The 23,691-nt window shown below is 36.0% G+C and overlaps 1 protein-coding gene across 7 annotated transcripts in view; it reads right to left on the reverse strand.

Annotated features, from left to right (window-relative positions):
- RALGAPA1 (Ral GTPase activating protein catalytic subunit alpha 1) overlaps nt 1-23,691 on the reverse strand; it is a 270,749-nt gene that overhangs the window by 29,383 nt on the left and 217,675 nt on the right. For all 7 annotated transcript variants that reach the window (XM_055097476.2, XM_034937441.3, XM_034937450.3 and 4 more), the window contains 2 exons: nt 4,423-4,581; nt 2,485-2,612 (listed from right to left, as the gene is read on the reverse strand). In XM_055097476.2, the coding sequence (XP_054953451.1) occupies nt 2,485-2,612; nt 4,423-4,581 (287 nt within the window). The remainder of the gene's footprint in view (nt 1-2,484; nt 2,613-4,422; nt 4,582-23,691) is intronic.

Raw genomic sequence — 23,691 nt, forward strand, 5'->3', positions numbered from 1 at the left:
AAACAGATTAAAACTACAAAGCTTTTATGGAAGTACAGGTTGAATATCCCTAAGCTGAAAATCTGAAATCTAAAATGCTCCAAAATCTGAAACTTTTGAGCTCTGACATGACACTCAAAGGAAACATTCATTGAAGAATTTCAGATTTCAGGTATTCAGATTAGAAATGTTCAATTAATTGGTAAGTATAATGAAATTTTCCAAAATCCAAAAAAATCTGAAATCTGAAACACTTCTGGTCTCAAGAATTTCAGAGAAGGGATATTCAACCTGTGTTACAATGAGATAAAAATCAGAATAATAAAAATTTAGAAAAAGTAGACTAGGAAAGTGAGAATTTGTCAGTAAGCATCTTGTTTTGTAAAGGAAAAAGATACTGTATCTAGGGAATGAAGCTGTAATTCCTAAAAAAGGCACATGGTATGTGTGGACCTTATAAATGGTAAGCTGTGAGTATGGGTTTCACAAATCAATCTCCCCATAGTTTATTCACATCTGGGGAAAAGACTCAAGATTCCAGGCCCCAAAGGTAAAGGAAATGAAACTGATTGCTGGCTGAGCTCAGCAGGGTTCACAAAAACTCAAGGGTCTTCTTGAATAGTTCCTCCTAATGCTTCAAACAATCAACAGACAATATAGTCTTCAAAACAATCTTCAGAAACAATCAACAGACTGTATAGTCAAAGACAAGCGACTTAGAAATAAACTCGCTATGTCCATACTACTCACTGAACTTGCCTACCGAAATTTCTTTTCAATTGATAAATCTCTATTTAGTGGATGTCTCCAAATTATACTTTTGTTAACAATTCAAGGCTCATTTTAGTCATTATGATTTCACTAAAATGACTACTTCAAATATGAGTTTTCAGTTTAAAGTAAGTGAAGATATAAATGCTATGAAAAAGAAATACTACAGAAATGTCATTAAGCTTAATCAATGTAACATACCATGATCCACCTGCAATTCCATTTCACTGTGTCAGAATACATGAGAAATTACAGAGTAATCAGATAGCTTAAGTCTATTTTCATCAAAAGAAGAAAATGTACGTGGTAAACTACCAAGTTAAGATAATAAATCTATTTCATGTGGACTGGAACATAAGATATTTTTAAAAACCTTCCTTTAAAGCTTATCATTTACAGTTTATTATATAAAAAATAAAATGTTTTAAATCATATAGAAAAATTATATGAAAAACATAAATTTATTTTAGAAAGGAATATCAGAAAACAATTTAAATTTAAAACTTTGCGTATGTTGTGTGCCAGGCACTGTTTTAAGAGCTTTACACATATTGACTCATTATTAGTTGTCATAACACTATGAGCTAGATATTATTATCATTCTCATTTTATAGACAAGAAAACTCAGGCTCAAAAAGGTTAAATAATTTTCCGAAGGCTACACAGCTAAGAAAGCAAGGCCAGCATTTGAGTTTAGGCAATCTGGCTCTGGAAGGTATGCTCTTAAACATTCCCCATCTTCTCATACCTCCACGTCTCTGATTATGTTGTTCCCTCTGCTTGGAAGGCTCTTTGGCTCTTCCACCTGATTAACTCTTATTTGTCCTTCAAAATCGGTTCAATCCTCACTTTTTCAGAAGTGTTTCCTGACAACACCACTCCATCCAGGTGAGTGAGAGACCCCTTGTTACTATATTTCTGGAATACCTGCCCATATCTCTATTAACAACATGTACGCTGAATACAGTATGTTTCCCCAACTAGATTGAATTATTTGCAATGACTGTTTTGATTACTTCTGCAACTCCAGAGTCGTAGAGTACCTGACACATAATGGGACTCTAATTAACCAAAAGATTAGTACTGATTAAAAGTATATAAAAGAGGGCTGGGTGCAGTGGCTCAGGTCTGTAATCCCAGCACTTTGGGAGGCCGAGGCGGGCGGATCACCTGAGGTCAGGAGTTCGAGACCAGCCTGGCCAACATGGTAAAACCCTGTCTCTACTAAAAATACAAAAATTAGCTGGGCGTGGTGGTGGATGCCTGTAATCCCAGCTAATTGGGAAGCTGAGGCAGAAGAACTGCTTGAACCCCAGAGTCGGAGGTTGCAGTGAGCTGAGATCGTGCCATTGCACTCCAGCCTGGGTGACAAAAGTGAGACTCCATCTCAAAAAAAAAAAAAAAAAAGCATGTGAAAGAAAATATATCATTCAAATATAACTGCTCCAACACTGGGGAGGAAGTGAATCATCTATACATCAATAAACAGGGAATCAGGCAGGGTGCAGTGGCTCACACCTGTAATCTCAGCACTTTAGGAGGCTGACCAAGGTGGGACAATCATTTGAGCCCAGGAGTTTGAGACAAGCCCGGGAAACATAATGATACTCCATTTCTACAAAAAATATTAAAAAAACCCTAGAAAATAAAAGCCTTTAACAATACATAAGAAATATTTACCTTTGTGAGTAGACATACGTTAGAGTAGAAACCATTACATTAAAAAAAGGATACAAGTTTTGATACAATGGAATCAGAGATTTCAGAGCACGGCTTGCATTTATAGCTGTTGCTCTAACCATAATGGGTAGAACCTTTCCATTCACAATAGCACCATCAAAAAGGGGACCAAAGAAGGGAACCTGATTGAGAAATCAGAACATAATTTTACATTCAAATTACAGACAAATTGTAAATAAGAGCAATCAAGACACTTCGCATCCAAAAGTATTTCTGCTGCTTCTTTAGTTATTCCTTCAGTAAAAATACTATTTGAATTCAATTCTTTTCTGTGATGGGTCACTCATACTAGGACAATAAAAATGTCAAAGGTTTATAGGGTGTCTATTCAAAAGAACTATGTGCTTCATGTAACTGAGTAAATAATTTACCCACTTAGCCAATTTTCAAATTTTACTAGTTTCAATTGTACACAAAAAGCCAACACTAGAAGTAAATTTCCTTTTCTCCATTGAGTGAACAAAAGAAAAATATATACTTATAGGCAAGAAGTTAGTTTTTCATTATTTTTGTGTGACACTAGCTTTACTACAGAACCTAAAACCCTTATTACACAGTTTATTAGAAAAAATATCTATGTTTTGATAATTAAATGTTATTTTTGTGAGGTGACTCACTCACGGTTTCAAAACTTAGAAATTCTGTTTGAATAAGGTTGGCATAAATGGCAGCTGAAGGCAAGGAGGTAAGCTCTGGATAAGATGGTAAATATTTTAGATTTTGTGGTCACATGTTCTCTCTGTTGTATATTCTTCAATTTTTTTTTTTTTTAATTCTTTAAGGCTGGGCACGGTGGCTCATGCCTGTAATCCCAGCACTTTGGGAGGCCAGATCACCTGAAGTCAAGAGTTCGAGACCAGCCTGACCAAGATGGTGAAAACCTGTCTCTACTAAAAATAGAAAAATTAGCCGGGCATGGCGGCAGGCACCTGTAGTACCAGCTACTCGGGAGGCTGAGACAGGGAATTGCTTGAACCCGGGAGGCAGAGGTTGCAGTGAGCCGAGATTGCGCCACCGCACTCCAGCCTGGGTGACAGAGCGAGAGCCAGACTCCGTCTCAAAAAAACCAAAAACCAAACCAAAACCACCACCACCACCACCACCACCACCAAAACGTCTCTTTAAAAATGTAAAAAAACCCAAAACCAAAACCGAAATATTCTTAGCTTGTGGGTTGTATGAAACCAGGCTATGGGCCACAGTCTGCTGGCCTCTGGTTTAGGTGAACCCTGAAGAAACCTAAATTCACACATAAGAAATTCATACATGAGAAACTTAATCCAATTCAAGGAATTCTGAAGATTCTTAATCAATTGTCAAATGTAGGTTTTCTAGAAACTGAAGAATTCAGTTTAAAAAAGGGAAGGAACACACCAAAAATACTACCAAACTTTTATTATCCTGGAAGAAAATATTTCTGCAATAGTGTGTTTGAATTCTATGGTGTATATATAAGACATCCAACTATAGGATAGGTGACTGAACCATTTGGCTTATTTTTTTGTATTTGTAGAATCCTCATTTATTGACATGACTAATAATCATGCAATCTTAATAAGATATATCAACTAAAAATATAGGAATAGTCCTATTATAAAGTAAATGATTACTTCTTACTGTGATTTTTAGGAAATTGTAATTGTTCTCTTAATAAAAGGTAAGTCCTTTTTGAGCTTGGTACAAAGGAACTTTCACTCTGGCACTACCTAGCCAAATCCTCCATTTAAACACAGTTTCTTGCTATTTATTCTGTTTTAGCTCCTTCTGAACCAGGCTTAGGCAATCCATGTAGCTACCAGGGTCTATGTTACATTTACCCTCAGTTTCACAACTTGATGCCTACTCCAAATTTTATTCTGTAACATGGAAAGAAACCCATGAACCCCTATGAACCAAAATCTATTATTAAAATGGAAGATAAGGAGTTCTTACCTCTGGTTTTTTCATTATCTGAATACTGAACATGTGATTTTTCATTGGATATATTACAATAAGGACATCACCAAATTCTGTGGGAATAATTCCTCTCCTGTAGTCTCTAGTATGCTCTGACCAAACAATGTGCACTTCATCATTTCCCAAATGTCTCAACTGGAAAGACAAGAAAACAATTTATACTGCTTTAAAAGCTCTTTGAGTACAGTCATACAGTCACATACAACATAAAAAGGGGAAAAACGAAATTAAAAAATTGTTAAATTGCACTTGATCAGTTTTACATATGAAAAACAAACACTCAAAAACATTAGGAGACACTGCAGAAGACCAGACAATTTCAATTGTCAATAATCAATGGGTAACAGAGAACTTAGATTTAAAAAGATTCACATATAGCCCAAATACTCTCCTTAACCAGCAACTGCACCAATTCTCCACTAACAGATCTTTTAAAAGATTGTTTTAAAAAAAGAAGTAAGTAACTCATAAATTGGATAATCCCCAGTTGAGTAAGAGAAAGTTGATTATGCTTGGTTTAACAAATTTATTTCCAGGTTTTCTTTGCCCATGAAACTCAAAAATTCTTCCAAATAGATGTCTTGAGAATTGTTAGACCCTCAAGACGTTATTTAAATGTTTGTGGGGTTTGCTTACAAAGGTGTTTCTGGCAATCAGAGAGAGTTAACATTATGATAATTAAAACTGTAAAAACACAAAACATTCAGAAGTTGGATTTCTAATAAGGTATTAAAAATGAACTTAATGCCCTTTAGTCTTAAGTTTTCTTCATAGAGACTGCTATAGAATAATGCATTTTATTATAAAATTTCATTATACTAGTACGTTTACTGATTCTGCCACTGTGAGCATTTGAGTTGACTTTTAGTGCAGATCTTACATGGGATTTCCATTAGTTTCAGATAACTAGACACACGGCAGGTGGAAAGGTTTAGAAGAGTAAACCTGGGATAACTGTCATCAATATTTACGCTATCAGCTAACATACGGGCAATTTCTATCTCAGAAATATGTCATTTATTTTGGCTTAAGGATGAACATAGGGTAGGAAAAAGAACTTAATATCTGATTTAAACAAAGAAAGGAGTTAAGTCCAATTAGTGAAAGCCTCTCTTCTGTCACTCCTTAATCCTGGAGTAACTCCTTATATGCATACACAAGTTGAATAATATAAATGTGTGGGACTTGGGCTTTGTGACATTTTTAAAAAGCAAAAAAGATTACACAACTCAGAAAAGCCATGGCTTCATAATTTCATTTTTTAATCAAAATACTTTAAAAATATCCTTCCTATACAGCCATCCCCATGTGTCAGCTTCCCTAATAGGTTTATGTTAACTGAATACAAAAGAAATGTGAAATAAATTTAACCAGGAGGGATGATCCAATCTAATTTTGATACATTAATGTCATATGCTGTACATGTTACAATAGCAGCCAGATCTAATACTAAGCTCCAGGCTATACTGAGATTTCCAAATGGCAGATTGTTCTAAGTGATATCAAGTATAATTGAAGTAATAAACGATAGTAAAAGCTGAGCACACTGTCAGGAAGAATTTAGGTATTTACTTTTTAAAATTAAATGAGTTAGGTAAGGAAAGACAAGACAACTGAAATAATGCAGGTCTCAATTTACAGAAAATTCCTTTTATTTATCTGCTACATTAACCCTTGAACTCTTGCCAAAACTATCTATAATTTCTAGTGCCCACTTATCTAAAGAAACGAGAAAAAAGGGCAAGTGTACTTTTATTTTATAACTGAAGCTTGTTCAAATATCTTCTGTATGGTATTAAAAGTCTGTTAAATAAGTTTAATGGAAAAGAACAACATATTTTTGCCAAGCTGTTGTGATGAAGATTTCTGGCACAGAACCACGTACATAACAAAGTCATTCTAAACATGTTCAAACATTTTAAGCGAAAAGCTTCATGAAATCCCTTATCATTTACATTCAAATGCTAAATAAGTAATTATTTTAGGCTGTCATAATGAGATATGACATTATGACATATCTTCTTCAAGATATGTTTTTATATCTTTAAAATCTCTTACATAGTAATTAGACACAAATTGAGAAATTGCTAATCATTGCTATGTGTCTTGGGAATTTTTGAAAGACTACTGAAAAAATCAATTTTTAATGGTTAAGCGTTAATAGAAATTTCAGGCACATGTATGTTTGACATACTTTATATATTATTTAATATTGATTTTATTTATTCCTTATCTCTATGGACTTACAAGATTGTGTCCTATGGAGCAGGGTGTGGTGGCTCACACTTGCAATCCGAGCACTCTGGGAGGCTAAGGCGGGCGAATCACCTGAGGTCAGGAGTTTTGAGACTAGCCTGGCCAACATGGTGAAACCCCATCTCTACTAAAAATACAAAAATTAGACAGGTGTGGTGGCATACACCTGTAATCCCAGCTACTCAGGAGGCTGAGGAGGGAGGATTCCTTGAACCTGGGAGGCAGAAGTTGCAGAGACCTGAGATCATGCCACTGCACTCCAGCCTGTGCGACACAGTGAGACTCCATCTCAAAGAAAAAAAAAAAGAAAGATTGTATAACCAGTAGGTTTTGCTATACTCTAAAACCACCAAAGAAGTTCCTACCTACATGTTTATTGACCCAGATGCTAATTCATTTCTGAAATAGAGTAGAAGACTTCTGTACATGGGATAGGTCTGTTAAAATGACTGGCAACCAAACTACTCTTCTAAATTTCTTTCAACTGCTACTGAAGTCATTTTGGAACTCACATAGGCTACAGATGACTATTATTACTTGAAGAAGACAAAGCAGCTAAATGAAATTTAACATGTGTACAAGTGAAGTCCTCAAATACACTAGAATGTTAATACTGGAAGAGACCTTAAAGTTCTAATTTCCCACCTGATACAGGAGTTTGTGCCACCATATGCCTGATAAGTAGACATCCTGCCTCGTCTTGAATACTTCTAAGGTTGGGGATTTTATGAATTCACAAATCAACCCATTTCTTATTTATTTATTTTGAGATGGAGTTTCGCTCTTGTTGCCCAGGCTGGAGTGCAATGGTGCAATCTTGGCTCACTGCAACCTCCGCCTCCCAGGTTCAAGCGATTATCTTGCCTCAGCTTCCCAAGTAGCTGGGATTACAGGCTCCCACCCCCACGCCCAGCTAATTTTTTATTTTTAGTAGAGACGGGGTTTCACCATGTTGGCCAGGCTGGTCTCGAACTCCTGACCTCAGGTGATCCGCCTGCCTCAGCCTCCCAAAGTGCTGGGATTACAGGCGTGAGCCACCGCGCCTGGCCCCCATTTCATTTTTAAAGAGCTACAATCATTAGAACATCTTAATACTAAGCTAAAAACTGCCTTCTGGATGCTAGCTCTTCCAAAATGAGCCTTACCAAATAAATCCAATCTGTATTCTATATATTTTCTGTTAGCTGAAGATCAGTCTAATATATATCTCACCTTTCCTTTTCCAGGTTAAAAGTGTTCTTCTTAGCTCCTCTTACAGTTTACAAACATATTCATTATCTTGGGTTATTGTCTCAGTTTACTAATGTTTCTATTAAACTTGTGTATGGAATAGAATTACAGTATCAACACATGCTCTGGATAATACAGCAAACCCACAGTGGGCCTGTTTCTTCCTTCAGTCTGTTCAATAAATTACTTTCTGCATTTTAAAAATGATGGCTCAAATGGAACTTGTAGTCAGTTCAAGTTGCTAAGTCTTTTTCTTACAAAGTTCTTTTAAGCAGGTACAATTGACTGCTAGAACTAAAGAAGGGATTTCATAATTTTCCCTTGCCAGGTTCAGATTATCTTTAAGCTTATGAAGGTCTATTGTTAGCCTGACTATGCTATTCATGTGCTGGCTCTCTGCCAGATTTGGGCTATCCTTAAGTTCAAATTCCAGTGTCTTCATTTACATTTTGGACAAAAATGTCAAATGGGACAGGCTTGGTTAACAGCCTTACAGCAAGTCATTACAGACTTTCCTCCTGGTTAAAAAAATCCACAAAACCCTATATTTATTAAAGGTATTTATTAAGTGCTTACTGCTTACTGTTTGTGACAATTCATTAAATTTCCACAACAACACTATGAAGTAGTAATAATTATTATTATCCCTATTTTTACAGGAGAGGAATTGAAGCTTAAAAGGATGAAGTAACTCGCCTAAGGTCATACAAATAGTAAGTGGCAGAGCCAGGATTCAAACCAAGGCAGGCTGGTTCTAGAACCTATACTGTAACCACCTCCCTATATTGTTTCTTGTTAAATAATTAATTTATTTGCTATGAATATGATTATACAATCACTCATGAATATACTTACCAAACTCTTATTAAGACCACATTTCTTCAACTTGTCCACAACAAGCAACTTAGTTAAATGCTTTATTGTAGTCTATGGTTTTCCCTAATCTAGTAATCCTATTAAAACAAATTAAGTTATTTTGATGTGATTTGTTATGGTGAACTCATGGTGGCTCCTAGTGATCACTACACTTCATTATCTAAGTGCTCACAAACCATCTGTTTAATAATCCTATTTTGCCAGGCACTGACATGAAGCTCATGAATGTTGGTTAATTTCTATAGTCTATGGCCTGCTCCATGTTCTTCTGTGAAAATCAGATGTTCACCCATTGCTACAGACTGAATGTTTGCATCCCATCCACCCCCCAAATTCATATTGTGAAATCCCAACCCCCCAGTGTGTTGGTATTGGAAGGTAGGGAACTCTGGGAGGTGATTATGTTATGAGGGCTCCTTTATAAGGGATTAATGTCCTTATAAAAGAGACCCCAGAGAGCTTACTTGACTCTTCTGCTATTATATATAAGGTTACAATGAGAAGATGGTCATCTGTGAACAAGGGAGTGGTCCCTCATCAGACAATGAATCTGTCAGCATCTTGATCTTAGATTTCTCAGCCCCCAGAACTGTGAGAAATAAATTTCTGTGGTTTATAAGCCATTCAGTCTATGGTATTTTTGTTATATCAGCCTGAATGGACTAAGACATTCATCTTATGGCAATGCACTCATTCTCCATGATTACCAACAGGAATTCCAGAGTCAATTCTAGATTTCCTCAGTGCCATATAATATCACTCATCTGGGGCTGGAGACTAGAATTCTTATAAAGTAACTGTATTATGTCTCTCACTAAATCAACTTATCTTCCTGACTTCTCCATTTCTGTTAAAAGTACCTAACAACTAATTATAATCACTCAGGATTAAAACCTGATTGTCTTTTAGTCTTTTTTGATTACTCTGTTTTCCTTACTACATCGCTAATGAGCTCTTCATTTTTTCAAAAAAGTATATTCCTTTTCTGTACTTTCCTTCCTATTCCTCTACTGCTGTCCTAGATCACATGCTACTCATCCTACATACCATACATACTAATTCATGAGGTCTTAAAAGTCTTTTTTCTCTTCCTTCCCTCCTCCATATCCACCTTCTTTCATTCATAACCAAATATTGAGAGCTGACCAAATGCTAGCTTTTGCAGATGCAACAATGAGTAAAAACAGACATGGTCTCTGCTAGCAAAGCTTTGTGTACAGTGGAGGAGACAGAGTAAAATAACCATACAATAAATAAATAAATAATTTAAAAATACAAATGATGCTCTAAATATACTTTTCTGAATACAAATAACAAAGGACATGGATCTATAATAGCTCTTGAACTAAAAGCTGAAGAACACACAGAAGTTAATTAGGTTATGCAGTTACTTCAGGAGATAGGGGTATATGTGTAGAAACTGTAACTTAGTATTCTTACTGCCCCAAGTTCCCATTCTTTCCCCCATCTTTCAGGCACTCACACTTAGTAAAACACACTCTATGATATACCCCTCAATCATGTGAGAAAACATGATTTAATATACCTTCTAATAGTCACACATATTTTCCTACATTCACTTGCTGTTTAGATTATTCATTTTTAGCAATCAGGAAAAGTTTCTTGAAAACAACAGGCACAGCATCCAATACTATGCCTTAGCAGAGTGGGCATTCAATAAATACTGGTGACTATTAAAAAGATAATATAACAATACTTATCTTGCATTTTTTTCCTATCATTACCCAGTACATAGCATAAAAATAGAATTATCTGCAGTTATGGCATTTATTTAAATATGTCACTTTGATAAAGACAAAGGTGTCTATAGATAGTTCTTTTGATTTGTGGCTATGGTAGCTGTGGTAATTCACTGAAAAAACATTTGTTAAATGCCAACAGGCCTGGTACTAGGTGCTGGAGATACAGCAGTAAGCAAAAGAGACAAAGTCCTTTTTCTCATGACCTTGATATTCTAGTGGGAGGAGTCAGATAAACATATACAAAAATAAACAAGGTAAACTTACACGCTGATAAATCTATAAAGAAAATAATATAGGGTAATGTGAAAAAGTTCCTGAGTAGAAAGGGGCTTATTTAGCTAGGTTGGTCTAAAAAGGTCTTTCTGAGAAACTGTCATGTGAGTTTAAGAACAGAACAATTAGAATGAGGAAGCCTGATAATGTGGAGAAAAAACATTTCAAACTGAGAGAGTAGTAAGTGTACAGAGCCCTTAAGATGTGAATGAGTTTGACATGTTGGAAGGTTAGAATGTCAGTCAGTGAGGCCAGATTATGGTAAATGAAAAGGAAAAAGACAGGAGATGAGATCTAGAGGTAGGCAGGCTGGTGGGGCCAAATCACGTAGTGCCATAGTGAGGAATTAGAATTTTATTCCCGGCCGGGCACAGTGGCTCACGCCTGTGATCCCAGCACTTTGGGAGGCTGAGGCGGGCAGATCATGAGGTCAAGAGATCGAGACCATCCTGGCAAACATGGTGAAACCTTGTCTCTACTAAAAGGTGGTGCACGCCTGTAGTCCCAGCTACTCGGGAGGCTGAGTCAGGAGAATCGCTTGAACCCAGGAGGCGGAGGTTGCAGTGAACAGAGATCGCGCCATTGCACTCCAGTGTGGCAACATAGTGAGACTCCGTCTCAAAAAAAAAAAAAAAAAAAAAAAGAATTTCATTCCCTATACAATGAGAGGCCTCTGCTATCTCACCCACATAACATTTACTGTGGTAAGATAAACTTGCATTGAACCATTTATATTTTCTGTTTTCTCAATCCTCTATTCTTGTCATCAGGAGTATATATGTAAAAACTGGAGTTACGGGCAGAGTTTCTTCTATAAGATTGTTATATTTAGGACTCAAACAATGAGTATAATTTCACAGCACTTATTAACTATAATCCTAACTTCACTTTTACTAAAATAATGAAAAAATTTAAAAATTATTCCTTAAATTTATTTTTTAACAAATTCATTTTTCAGACTATATTTAGCATATAGTTCTTTGGAAAGTATCTTACATTTCTGTATAAAATAAAGAAAAACAGATTTAAAATAAAAAAATCAGACCAAGCAGCACTACAAGGTTCATTTATTTGCACAACTATTGTGAGTAAATTTCAAGACAGAAAATGAAACACTTTCCATTACACTAATAGTATTTCAGAGGAAATGGACTTAAATAAAGTGCTTCTTTCCCCCTATTTTGGGGGGTCCAGGAAATGAAACATAGACTAGAGAGTTCAACTAAGTATGTTACAATTATCTCAACTTGATCTTCATCAAACTTCTAAAAGGATGATTCAGCTACCTATGAAGCAGAGTATCAGCAAGTGGCTAGAACAAGGAGACAGAGGAAATGAGAGAGGCTCCTATGAACACTTTATACCAATGCTTGCAGCACTTTTGATTTTTAGGGGTGAATACACTCAGTTAAGTGGAAATTATTTTTAACCATTTTCCATCAATCTTCCTCAGGAAGAGATAATTTATAGCTGGGGTTATATCAGGATTTTTATATGGTGGTGCAACATTTCTAAGAGAAACTTAGCTAAACTGAATGTTTGGCTAATTTGCTCAAGAAGTATAGTCTATGTTGTAAATATTCTGCTGCTACTGTCTTGAGCCTTGAAAAAGCTTCTCTTCACAAGAAATATAAATGCTACATTTAAATAGGTCCAAGGATATTTACTTCTCATTCTGAGAAAATAAAATGTTTGAAAATAATTTACAAATCACATATTTTAAATAAAAAATCAGAACTAAAATTAGTTTCTATAAAATGGATATAAATGATTTTACCCTACCAAGTTTAAAGCAAAGGACCAGAGTCATAAATAATTCTAGCTTGCCAGAGGCATGGCTATTTCTTTATACTGACTGTCGACTATCTAATTTAATTAGAGGTATTAAACTCCTTGCTGAGGTCAACAAGCCTTACTTCCTCCAATATTACACTTCAACCCGTGCTCATTAATGTGTCTACTGAATGGATTAACACACCTAAAGATATATGTACAAAGGATAGGGGGGACAACCTAATGATATCCAATTGTTCATTTATAATAGGACACATGTTCTAGCCTCAACTTATTACCACTAATGTGGAATTTATTAAATTCAGGAGAAAAAATACCAATACAGAAAGTGATTTTTTATCAAGGACAACTGGTATAAGACAACTGGCTTCTACGATTAAGTTTAAACATTTAACCTATCAAAAATAAAGTGATACTAAAATATAAGCCTGCTACTTAGAAAAATCTTATATACTAGAACTCTGAGGAAAAGATTAAGGCAACAGTCATTAGGTATAGGGAAACGGTAAACATCAGTATATAGAGAAATCAATGTTTATAAGGTTTTAAAAAATTTCTACGAAAAGAAAGTTTAAGCTAATTACACTGAATTATGAGATCAAATAAAAATTCCCTTTCTGTTGGACTTAAAAGCTGCTATTGTTTCTTGGAGAATCGCAGTATCAGGACTTATATGACCACATTGTTCATACATATAGAGCTGAAACATTGCTTTAATTTAGTTTGACACTGACAAAGTAAATTTTACTTAAATTGATTTAAATTACTACTAGAGAAAATAAGACATTTCTCCAAAGAGTATATACAAATGGGCAATAAGCACATGAAAAGATGCTCAATATCATTAGAAGGGAAATACAAGTCAAAAGCACAACGAAATATCATTTCACACCTACTACTATGACTATAATTATTTTTTTAAAACAGAAAATAACAAGTGTTGGCAAAGATGTGAAAAAATTGCAAACCTTAAGCATTGCTGGTGGAAATATAAAATGATGCGGCTGCTGTAGAAAACATCCTGACAATTTCTCAGAAAGCTACATATACAATTACCATATGATCCCAGCAATTCCACTCCTAGCTATATAGCTAAATTGAAAACAGGGATTCAAATAGATATTTGTATGCCAGTGTTCACTGCAACATTGTTTACAAGAACCAAAAGGTGGAAACAACCCAATTTCCAGCCACAGATGAATGGGTAAACAAAATGAGGTATATACTTGCAACAGATTATTGTTCAGCTTTAAAAAGGAATGAAATTCTGATGTATGCTACAACATGAATGGATCTTGAAAACATGCTAAGTAAAACAGGCACAAAAGGACACATATTTTATGATTCCACTTATTCGAGGTTCCTAGAACCGGCAAATTCATAGAGGAAGTGGATTAGAGGTTACCAGGGGTAGTGGAAGGAGGAATGGGGAATTACTGTTTAATGGGTACAAAGTTGCTGTTTGAAAATTTAAAAAAGTTCTGGAACAAAAACAAAAAACAAAAAACAACAAAACAAGTTCTGGGTCTTCCAGTTTCTGGTGCAGCATACAAAGGTTTGGAATCACCACTTTGATCTAACAACAAATAAAATGCCGAACAAACTGAAAATCAACAATTCTTTTTAGCATCATCAGAGACATGAAGTCACAGGAGAAATGCTCCCCTTCCCATTCGTGGTGTCCCACTGGAGAGAGATAATTACAGCTGACTGATGGAATCTAGTGCCAGTGTAGGAAAACCTGAACTAAAATTGAACTGCTGGAAGCTCAGTGTGGACAAGTCTAAGAGTTAGCAACTCCAGGAGAAACCAGTCTTATGGGGAACTTCCCTACTTTTGTGAGTTTTATTTCCAAGAGCTCTACCAGGTCCTCACAGTGAATAATAGAGAAAAATATCCTCTTGCTTTACGGAGGGGGAGGGGAAAAACAATTATTTGAAACACACCAAAACATTCTGTTCTTCTTTAAAAGGCCTGCCCTCAGTAGAAACTATTTTACCAAAGCCTAACCTACCTGGGAGAAGAAAAATAGACAACTCTGGCTCCTTGGAAGGTCATACTGTCCCACCTAAGGGAAGGGACTGAAAAACACTAGTGAAGTTCACAATCCAGGGCCACAGGCTCAGCAAAATACTGAAACCTAATGATGGGACAATGGAGTGCCTCCCCTTCCCCCACACCTTACCACCATACCACTAAAGGCCTATTTACCAGAGTTCCTTTTACTGAGCATATGTTCAGATTTCAACAAAAAATTACAAGACAAAAAACATAGTCTAAAGAGACTGAACAAGTATCAGAACAGAATAAGCACCAGAGTCAGATGTGGCAGAGATGCTAGAATTATCAGACCAGGAATTTAAAACAACTATGGTTAATATGCTATGGGGCTCTAATGGAAAAGGTAGACAACATTTAAGAACAGATGGACAATGTATGTAGAGAGATGGAAATTCTAGGAAAAAATAATCAAGAAAAAATGCTAGAGTTAAAAAAACACTGGAACAGAAATTTTAAAACGTCTTTGATAGGCTCATTCACAGACAAGACACAGCTGAGGAAAGAATCTCTGAGCTTCAGGATATCTCAACAGAAACCTCCAAAACAGAAAAGCAAAGAGAAAAAAGATTTATATTCAAACAGAATATGCAAAAACTGTGGGACTACCATGAAAGATGTAAATACATGTAATGGGAACTCCAAAAGAAGAAGAAAGAGAAAAAGGAACAGAAGCAATATTTGAAGCAATAATAACAGAATTTCCCCAACTTAATGTCAGTCATAAACCCAGATCCAGGAAGCTCAGTGAACACCAAGCAGGGTAAATGTCAAAAAACTACACCTAGGTGCATCACATTTAAACTTGGAAAATCAAGGGGAAAGAAAAATTCTTCAAAGAAACCAGAGGAAAAAAAATCTTACCTACAGAGTAGCAAAGATAAAAATTACTTCTGATGTCTCAGAAATTACATAAGCAAGAAGAGAGTAGAGTGAAATATTTAAAGTATTGAGAGAGGAAAAAAAATACCACACACCTAGAATTCTGTACCCTGTGAAATTATCCTTCAGAAGTGAAAAAGAAATAAGACTTTCTCAGGCAAACAAAAATTGAGGGAATTTGCAGCCTGTAGACCTACCTTTCAAGAAATGTTAAAACAAGTTCTTCGGAGAGAAGAAAAACATATATGTCATAAACTTGGATCTACATGATGAAAGGAAGAGTATGCAGAATGAATAAGTGAGGGTAAATTAAAACTTTTATTTTTCTTAGTCATAATTGGTTTAACAGAATATAGTTTAATAATAGCAGCAATGTATTTGAATATGTATGCTCATATTCATATATATATAGGTTTATATATACCTAAAACAAGCGAAATGAATGACAGCAATGATACAAGGGATGGAAAGGAGGGATTAGGAATACTTTGTTATTGCAAGCAGTAATATATAAGCAGTACAGTATAATTTTTTTTTTGAGACAGGTCTCACTTTGTCACTCAAGCTGGAGTGCAGTGGTGCAATCATGGCCCACTGCAGCCTCAACTTCCCCAAGCTCAGGTGATCCTCTCACCTCAGCCTCCCAAGTCACTGGGACCATGGGGATACACCATCATGCCTGGCTAACTTTTGTGTTTCTTGTAGAAACAACGTTTCACCATGTTGCCCAGGCTGGTCTTGAACTCCTGGGCTCAACAGATCTGCCAGCCTCTGCCTTCCAAAGTGCTGGGATTACAGGTGTTAGCCACTGCACCCGGTTGGTATAGTGTAATTTGAAAGTGGACTTGTAACTTGGATTAACTACAAATGTATAGTGTAAACTCTACAGCAATCACTAAAAAGTTAAAAAGTTAAAAAAAGCAGCATAATTGATATGTTAAGAAAGGAGAGAGAAGTGAATCATATAAAATGCTCAATTAAAACCAGAAAAGGCAGAAAAAGTATAAAAGACAAAAACAGGAACAAAGAACAAGGGCAAAAATAGAAAACAGAATACAGCAGACAGAAATAGAAAACAGTAAAGAATACAGTAGATATTAATTCAACTATATTAATAATCACTTTAAGAATCAATGTTATAAATAAACCAATTAAAAGAGATTGTCAGAGTGGAGCTAAAAACATACATATTGTCTACAAGAAAGCCACTATAAAGACAAATATAGACTAAAAGTAAAAAGATATACCATGCTAACACTAATCAAAAGAAAGCAGGAGTAACTATATTAATTTCAGACAGAACAGACTTCAGAGCAAGAAAGTTATCAGGGATAAAGAGAAGCCTCATATAACAAAGGAGTCAATACTACAAGATGACATAGCAATCTGTACATGTAGGTGCCTAACAACAAAGCATCAAAATGCATCAAGCAAAAACTGACAGAACTTCAAACTCACACGGAACATTCACCAAGACAGACCATATTCTGGGCCATCAAATACACCTTCGGAAATTCAAAAGAATAGAAATCATAAAATGTCTGCTCTTGAACAATGGAATTAAATTAGAAATCAGTAACAGAAAGATAGTTGGAAAACCCCAAAATACCTGGAGATTAAACAACATACTTCTTAAAAACACATGGGTCAAATAATATATCTCAAGAGAAATTAAGAAATATTTTGAAACAAATGAAAACGCAAAAGTTCTGTAAAGAGACAGTGGTGATGGTTGCAAAGCACTGTGAGACTACTTAAAGCCAATGAATTAGTTAAAAATGATTTAAAAAATGGTTAAAATGAACTTATTCTCTAATAAATCTAGTGCATAAAAGTTTCATCGTTTCAGAGTACAACTTTAATTAAAACTCAATCTTTTTTTGTATAAGGTTTAAGGAAGGGATCCAGTTTCAGCTTTCTACATATGGCTAGCAAGTTTCGCCAGCACCATTTATTAAATAGGGAATCCTTTCCCCATTTCTTGTTTTTGTCAGGTGTGTCAAAGATCAGATGGTTGTAGATGTGTGGTTTTATTTCTGAGGGCTCTGTTCTGTTCCATTGGTCTATATCTCTGTTTTGGTACCAGTACCATGCTGTTTTGGTTACTGTAGCCTTGTAGTATAGTTTGAAGTCAGGTAGCGTGATGCCTCCAGATTTGTTCTTTTTGCTTAGGATTGTCTTGGCAATGCGGGCTCTTTTTTGGTTCCACGTGAACTTTAAAGTAGTTTTTTCCAATTCTGTGAAGAAAGTCATTGGTAGCTTGATGGGGATGGCATTGAATCTATAAATTACCTTGGGCAGTATGGCCATTTTCACGATACTGATTCTTCCTATCCATGAGCATGGAATGTTCTTCTACTTGTTTGTGTCCTCTTTTAGTTAGTTGAGCAGTGGTTTGTAGTTCTCCTTCAAGAGGTCCTTCACATCCATTGTAAGTTGGATTCCTAGGTATTTTATTCTCTTTGAAGCAATTGTGAATGGGAGTTCACTCATGATTTGGCTGTTTGTCTATTATTGGTGTATAGGAATGCTTGTGATTTTTGCACATTGATTTTGTATCCTGAGACTTTGCTGAAGTTGCTTGTCAGCTTAAGGAGATTTTGGGCTGAGACAATGGGGTTTTCTAAATATACAATCATGTCATCTGCAAACAGGGACAAGTTGACTTCCTCTTTTCCTAATTGAATACCCTTTATTTCTTTCTCCTGCCTGATTGCCCTGGCCAGAACTTCCAACACTATGTTGAACAGGAGTGGTGAGAGAGGGCATCCTTGTCTTGTACCAGTTTTCAAAGGGAATACTTCCAGTTTTTGCCCATTCAGTATGACATCGGCTGTGGGTTTGTCATAAACAGCTCTTACTATTTTGAGATAAGTCCCATCAATACCTAGTTTATTGAGAGTTTTTAGCATGAAGGGCTGTTGAATTTTGTCGAAGGCCTTTTCTGCATCTATTGAGATAATCATGGATAATCATGTGGTTTTTGTCTTTGGTTCTGTTTCTATGCTGGATTACGTTTATTGATTTGTGTATGTTGAACCAGCCTTGCATCCCAGGCATGAAGCCAACCTGATTGTGGTACATAAGCTTTTTGTTGTGCTGCTGGATTTGGTTTGCCAGTATTTTATTGAAGATTTTTGCATCGATATTTATCAGGGATATTGGTCTAAAATTCTCCTTTTTTTGTGTGTGTATCTGCCAGGCTTTGGTATCAGGATGATGCTGGCCTCATAAAATGAGTTAGGGAGGATTCCCTCTTTTTCTATTGATTGGAATAGTTTCAGAAGGAATGGTACCAGCTCCTCTTTGTACCTCTGGTAGAATTCGGCTGTGAATCCGTCTGGTCCTGGACTGTTGTTGGTTTGTAGGCTACTAATTATTGCCTCAATTTCAGAGCCTGTTATTGGTCTATTCAGGGATTTAACTTCTTCCTGGTTTAGTCTTGGGAGGGTGTATGTGTCCAGGAATTTATCCATTTCTTCTAGATTTTCTAGTTTATTTGCGTAGAGGTGTTTATAGTCTCTGATGGTAGTAAACTAGTTCAACCATTGTGGAAGACAGTGTGGCAATTCCTCAAGGATCTAGAACTAGAAATACCATTTGACCCAGCCATCCCATTACTGGGTATATACCCAAAGAAGTATAAATCATGCTGCTGTAAAAACACATGCATACGTATGTCTACTGCAGCACTATTCACAATAGCAAAGACTTGGGACCAACCCAAATGTCCATCAATGATAGACTGGAGTAAGAAAATGTGGCACATATACACCATGGAATATTACGCAGCCATAAAAAAGGATGAGTTCATGTCCTTTGTAGGGACATGGATGAAGCTGGAAACCATCATTTTGAGCAAACTATTGCAAGGACAGAAAACCACCGCATGTTCTCACTCATAGGTGAGAATTGAACAATGAGAACCTTGGACACAGGGTGGGGAACATTACACACTGGGGCCTGTGGTGGGGTGGGGGGAAGGGGTAGGGATAGCATTAGGAGATATACCTAATGTAAATGATGAGTTGATGGGTGCAGCACACCAACATGGCACATGTATACATATGTAACAAAGCTGCACGTTGTGCACATGTACTCTAGAACTTAAAAGTATAATTAAAAAAAATTAAAAAATAAAAATCATTTAACAACTCTTTTATTTTATTTTTTTGAGACGGAGTCTCACTCTATCACCAGGCTGGAGTGCAGTGGTGTGATCTCAGCTTACTGCAACCTCCGCCTCCTGGGTTCAAGCAATTCTCCTGCCTCAGCCTCCCGAGTAGCTGGGACTACAGGCATGTGCCACCACGCCCAGCTAGTTTTTGTATTTTTAGTAAAGACGGGGTTTCACCATGTTGGCCAGGATGCTCTCAATTTCTTGACCTCATGATCCATCAATCTCTTGACCTCACGTTCCGCCTGCCTCAGCCTCCCAAAGTGCTGGGATTACAGGCGTGAGCCATCGCTCCCGGCCAACAACTCTTAAATGGTGCTATCATGCCTAAAATTTGTCTTATTTGCTATGATAAAGGATTATTAAACATCCATTTCAGATGCTTCTTTTAAAATAATTAAGGGCCCTTGTGACTACTTTGAGGGAAACAGGCATCTTATTTGACATTTCTACAAAGGTCACAGGAATAAAGTATCAAGTGCCATATAATTAGCAAGTTTAATACAGTGAAGTAAAAATATCCTGACATAGTTTTCTTTAACAAAAAAGTCATTTTAATAGAAAATAATCTACTTTGTTCCACTTTTAGGTTTGCAATCTAAGATACTATTAATTTTTACAAATAAAACCATGATGAGCTATCCTATTAGAATGACTATTATCAAAAAGACAAAATGTAACGGCAAGGATGTGGAAAAAAGAGGACTTTGTTACATAGGTAGTGGGAATTTAAATTAGTACAGGCATTACGGAAAACAGTATGGGGGTTCTTCAAAAAATTAAAAATTAGAACTATCATTATGATCCAGCAATCCCACTACTGGGTATATATCCAGAGAAAATGAAATCAGTATGTCAAAGAGATTATCTGCACACTCACGTTCAGTGCAGCCTTATTCACAATAACCAGGATATGGAATCAATCTAAGAGTCCATCAATTGATGAATGGATAAAGAAAATGTGGTATATATATAGAATGGAACACTATTCAACCTTACAAATGAAGGAAATCCTGTCATTTATAAAAACATGGATTAACCTGAAGGACATTATGTTAGGTAAATTAAGCCAGGCACAAAAAGACAAACCATGATCTCACTTTTAAGTGGAATCTAAAAAAGTTGAATTCATAGAAAGATGGAGTACAGTAAGTCCTCACAATGTCATCAATAGGTTCTTGGAAACTGCAACTTTAAGCAAAACAACATATAGCAGGCCTTCAAATAATGTCATATCCTTCATAATTTCATTATAAATTTGATGATAAAATACAATTGGTTTCATTATATGCCATTTTCCTTAAACGGAGAGAGTCAGCGCTTATGGGGAAGAGTTTGAAAATGGAGAGAAGCTGGTCGAGGGACACAAAATTTAAGTTAGGAGGAATGAGTTAAAGAGAGCTATTGTACAACATAATGACTACAGTTAAGAACAACATGCTGTATACTTGAAAATTGCTAAGAGAATAGATTTTAAGTGTTCTCAGCATGAAAAACTGGTATGTGAGGTAATGCATATTTTAATTAGCTTGATTTAGCTATTCCACAGTGTTTACATATATCAAAATGTGTTGTATATCATAAATATATACAATTTCAATTTATCAATTAAAAAAGTAAATGTTTAAAAAAGAAATATATGAGAAATATACTTAAAAGAGTCACTATTGTAGGACAGCAGAATAGTAATATATTATTAATTTTAAACTCTGCATTGGGGTTTAAAAATTATGCCCATGGAGCCCTGATTAAATTTATTTATTTATTTATTTATTTATTTATTTATTTTTGAGACAGTGTTTCACTCTGTCACTGAGGCTGTAGTGCAGTGGTGCAATCTTGGCTCATTGCAGCCTCAAGCTCCTGGACTCAAGCAATCGTCCCACCTCAGCCTCCAAATAGCTGGGACTACAGGCATGCACCACCATGCCTGGCTAATTTTTTTTGTAAGGACAGGGTGTCACTATGTTACCCAGACTGATATCGAACTCCTGAGCTTGAGCAATCCTCCCACCTTAGCCTCCCAAAGTGCTGGGATTACAAGTGTGAGCCACTGTGCCTGGCTTATTTATCTTTTTTACACTATACTTATAACTGTGTCTACTTTGGGTATAATTTATTTTCATAGAGATTTAAGATAAATTCCTGGAACAAATGGTTTATGTGAAGTTTTAACAAATCTTTATTCCAATCCTATTTAACATCATATACTATTATCAGTATTGATGTCTTATCTTGTACTTCTAAAAAGCATATGCCAAAAAATTCTGTAACAAACTTTTCACTGAATATGCTTTCATAGACTTAATTACCTCTACCCCACCACTCATTGCAATCTAATTAGTACCCATACATTAGTTTTCCTAGCTATTATCCATTTATTAGGCAATTTCTAACAATATTCTAAAATGTAAACAAAAGGCATAAAAGGTAGTTGATATAGTTTGCCTTTGTGTCCTTAACCAAATCTCATCTTGAATTGTAATCACTGGGTATTGAGAGAGGAACCTGGTGGGAGGTGATTGGATCATGGTGGCAGTTTTCCCTATGCTGTTCTAGTGGTAGTGAGTTCTCATGAAAGCTGATGGTTTTATAAGGGTTTGACAGTTACTCCCTCACATGCTCACACTCTGTGGCCTGCCGCCACGTAAGATGTGCCTGATTCCCCTTCTACCATGATTGTAAGTCTCCTGAGCCCTCCCCAGCCATATGGAACTGTGAGTCAATTAAACCTCTTTTCTTTATAAATTACCCAGTCTCAGTATTCTTTATAGCAATGTGAAAACAGACCAATACAGTAGTCAATCAAATCTTATAAAAGATTTGTAAAGAGTCCTAAACTTCCTTTTAAAAACAGTATGTTAATAACCCTGTTTCAAAGCTTATTAGTGAAGTGCGAAGAGCTTTGCTATCAGGCAAAAGAGTATCAAGTGAAATGGCTGATCATGTTCAGTTGGTTACATTTAGTAATAGTTTTGGATAAACTGAGGATAGGATTTTCAATAGAAACCCTGGGGCAAAAACAAACAAACTGAGAAGAAAGAGGAGGAGAAGGAAGAGGTAAAGGAGAAATGTTGGATAAAGTTTTACTTTTAAAAATGTTTCTCACAAAACCAAATATGAGTTGAATACATAAAACTGTACTCTGAGGTATCTCTGTAGCTACAATGACTTTTCCATGGCTGTGTGAGATACAGCAAAATGGTGGTGTAAATTTTAACAGTTGTGGACCATCAATATCATTCTATGATACCCCTTACAGATTCTAAGGTAGCAAGATTTATTTCAATTAAGTAACACTTATTTGTTACATTAGTTTTAGCTCAAATGTATAGGATACAGCATGTTATATTTTAAGTGCTATGTATGTATGTATGTATGTATGTATGTGTTTTTCTGAGTCAGGGTCTCACTTGGTCATCCAGGTTGGAGTGTAGTGGTGTGACCATGGCTCACTGTAGCCTGGACATCCCAGGCTCAAGCAATCCTCCCACAGTAGCCTCCTGAGTAATTGGGACTATAGGCACATGCTACCATGCCTGGCTAATTTTTAAATTTTTGACAGGGGGTCTTGCTATGTTACTCAGGTTGGTCTCAAACTCTTGGGCTGAAGCAATCCTTCCACCTTGGCCTCCCAAAGTGCTGGGATTACAGGCATAAGCAAGCCACCACACCTGGCCTGGAATAATTGCTGTTTTATTTTTTCCTCTCCCTCAATCAATATAAACATTGTATCAGAGTCCATGAACTAAGGGCCTTGAAATATAATTTTACCAATGTAAACAAACACAGAAATCTTTCAATTTGTTATATCCCTTGATACAGTTTCGCTCTGTGTCTCCAACTAAATCTCATCTCAAATTGTAATCCACATGTGTCAAGGGAGGAACCTGGTGGGAGGTGACTGGATTATGGGGAAGGTTTCACCTGTGCTGT

This window comes from Pan paniscus, chromosome 15 (assembly GCF_029289425.2).
Source record: "Pan paniscus chromosome 15, NHGRI_mPanPan1-v2.0_pri, whole genome shotgun sequence".
Lineage (NCBI taxonomy): Eukaryota > Metazoa > Chordata > Mammalia > Primates > Hominidae > Pan > Pan paniscus.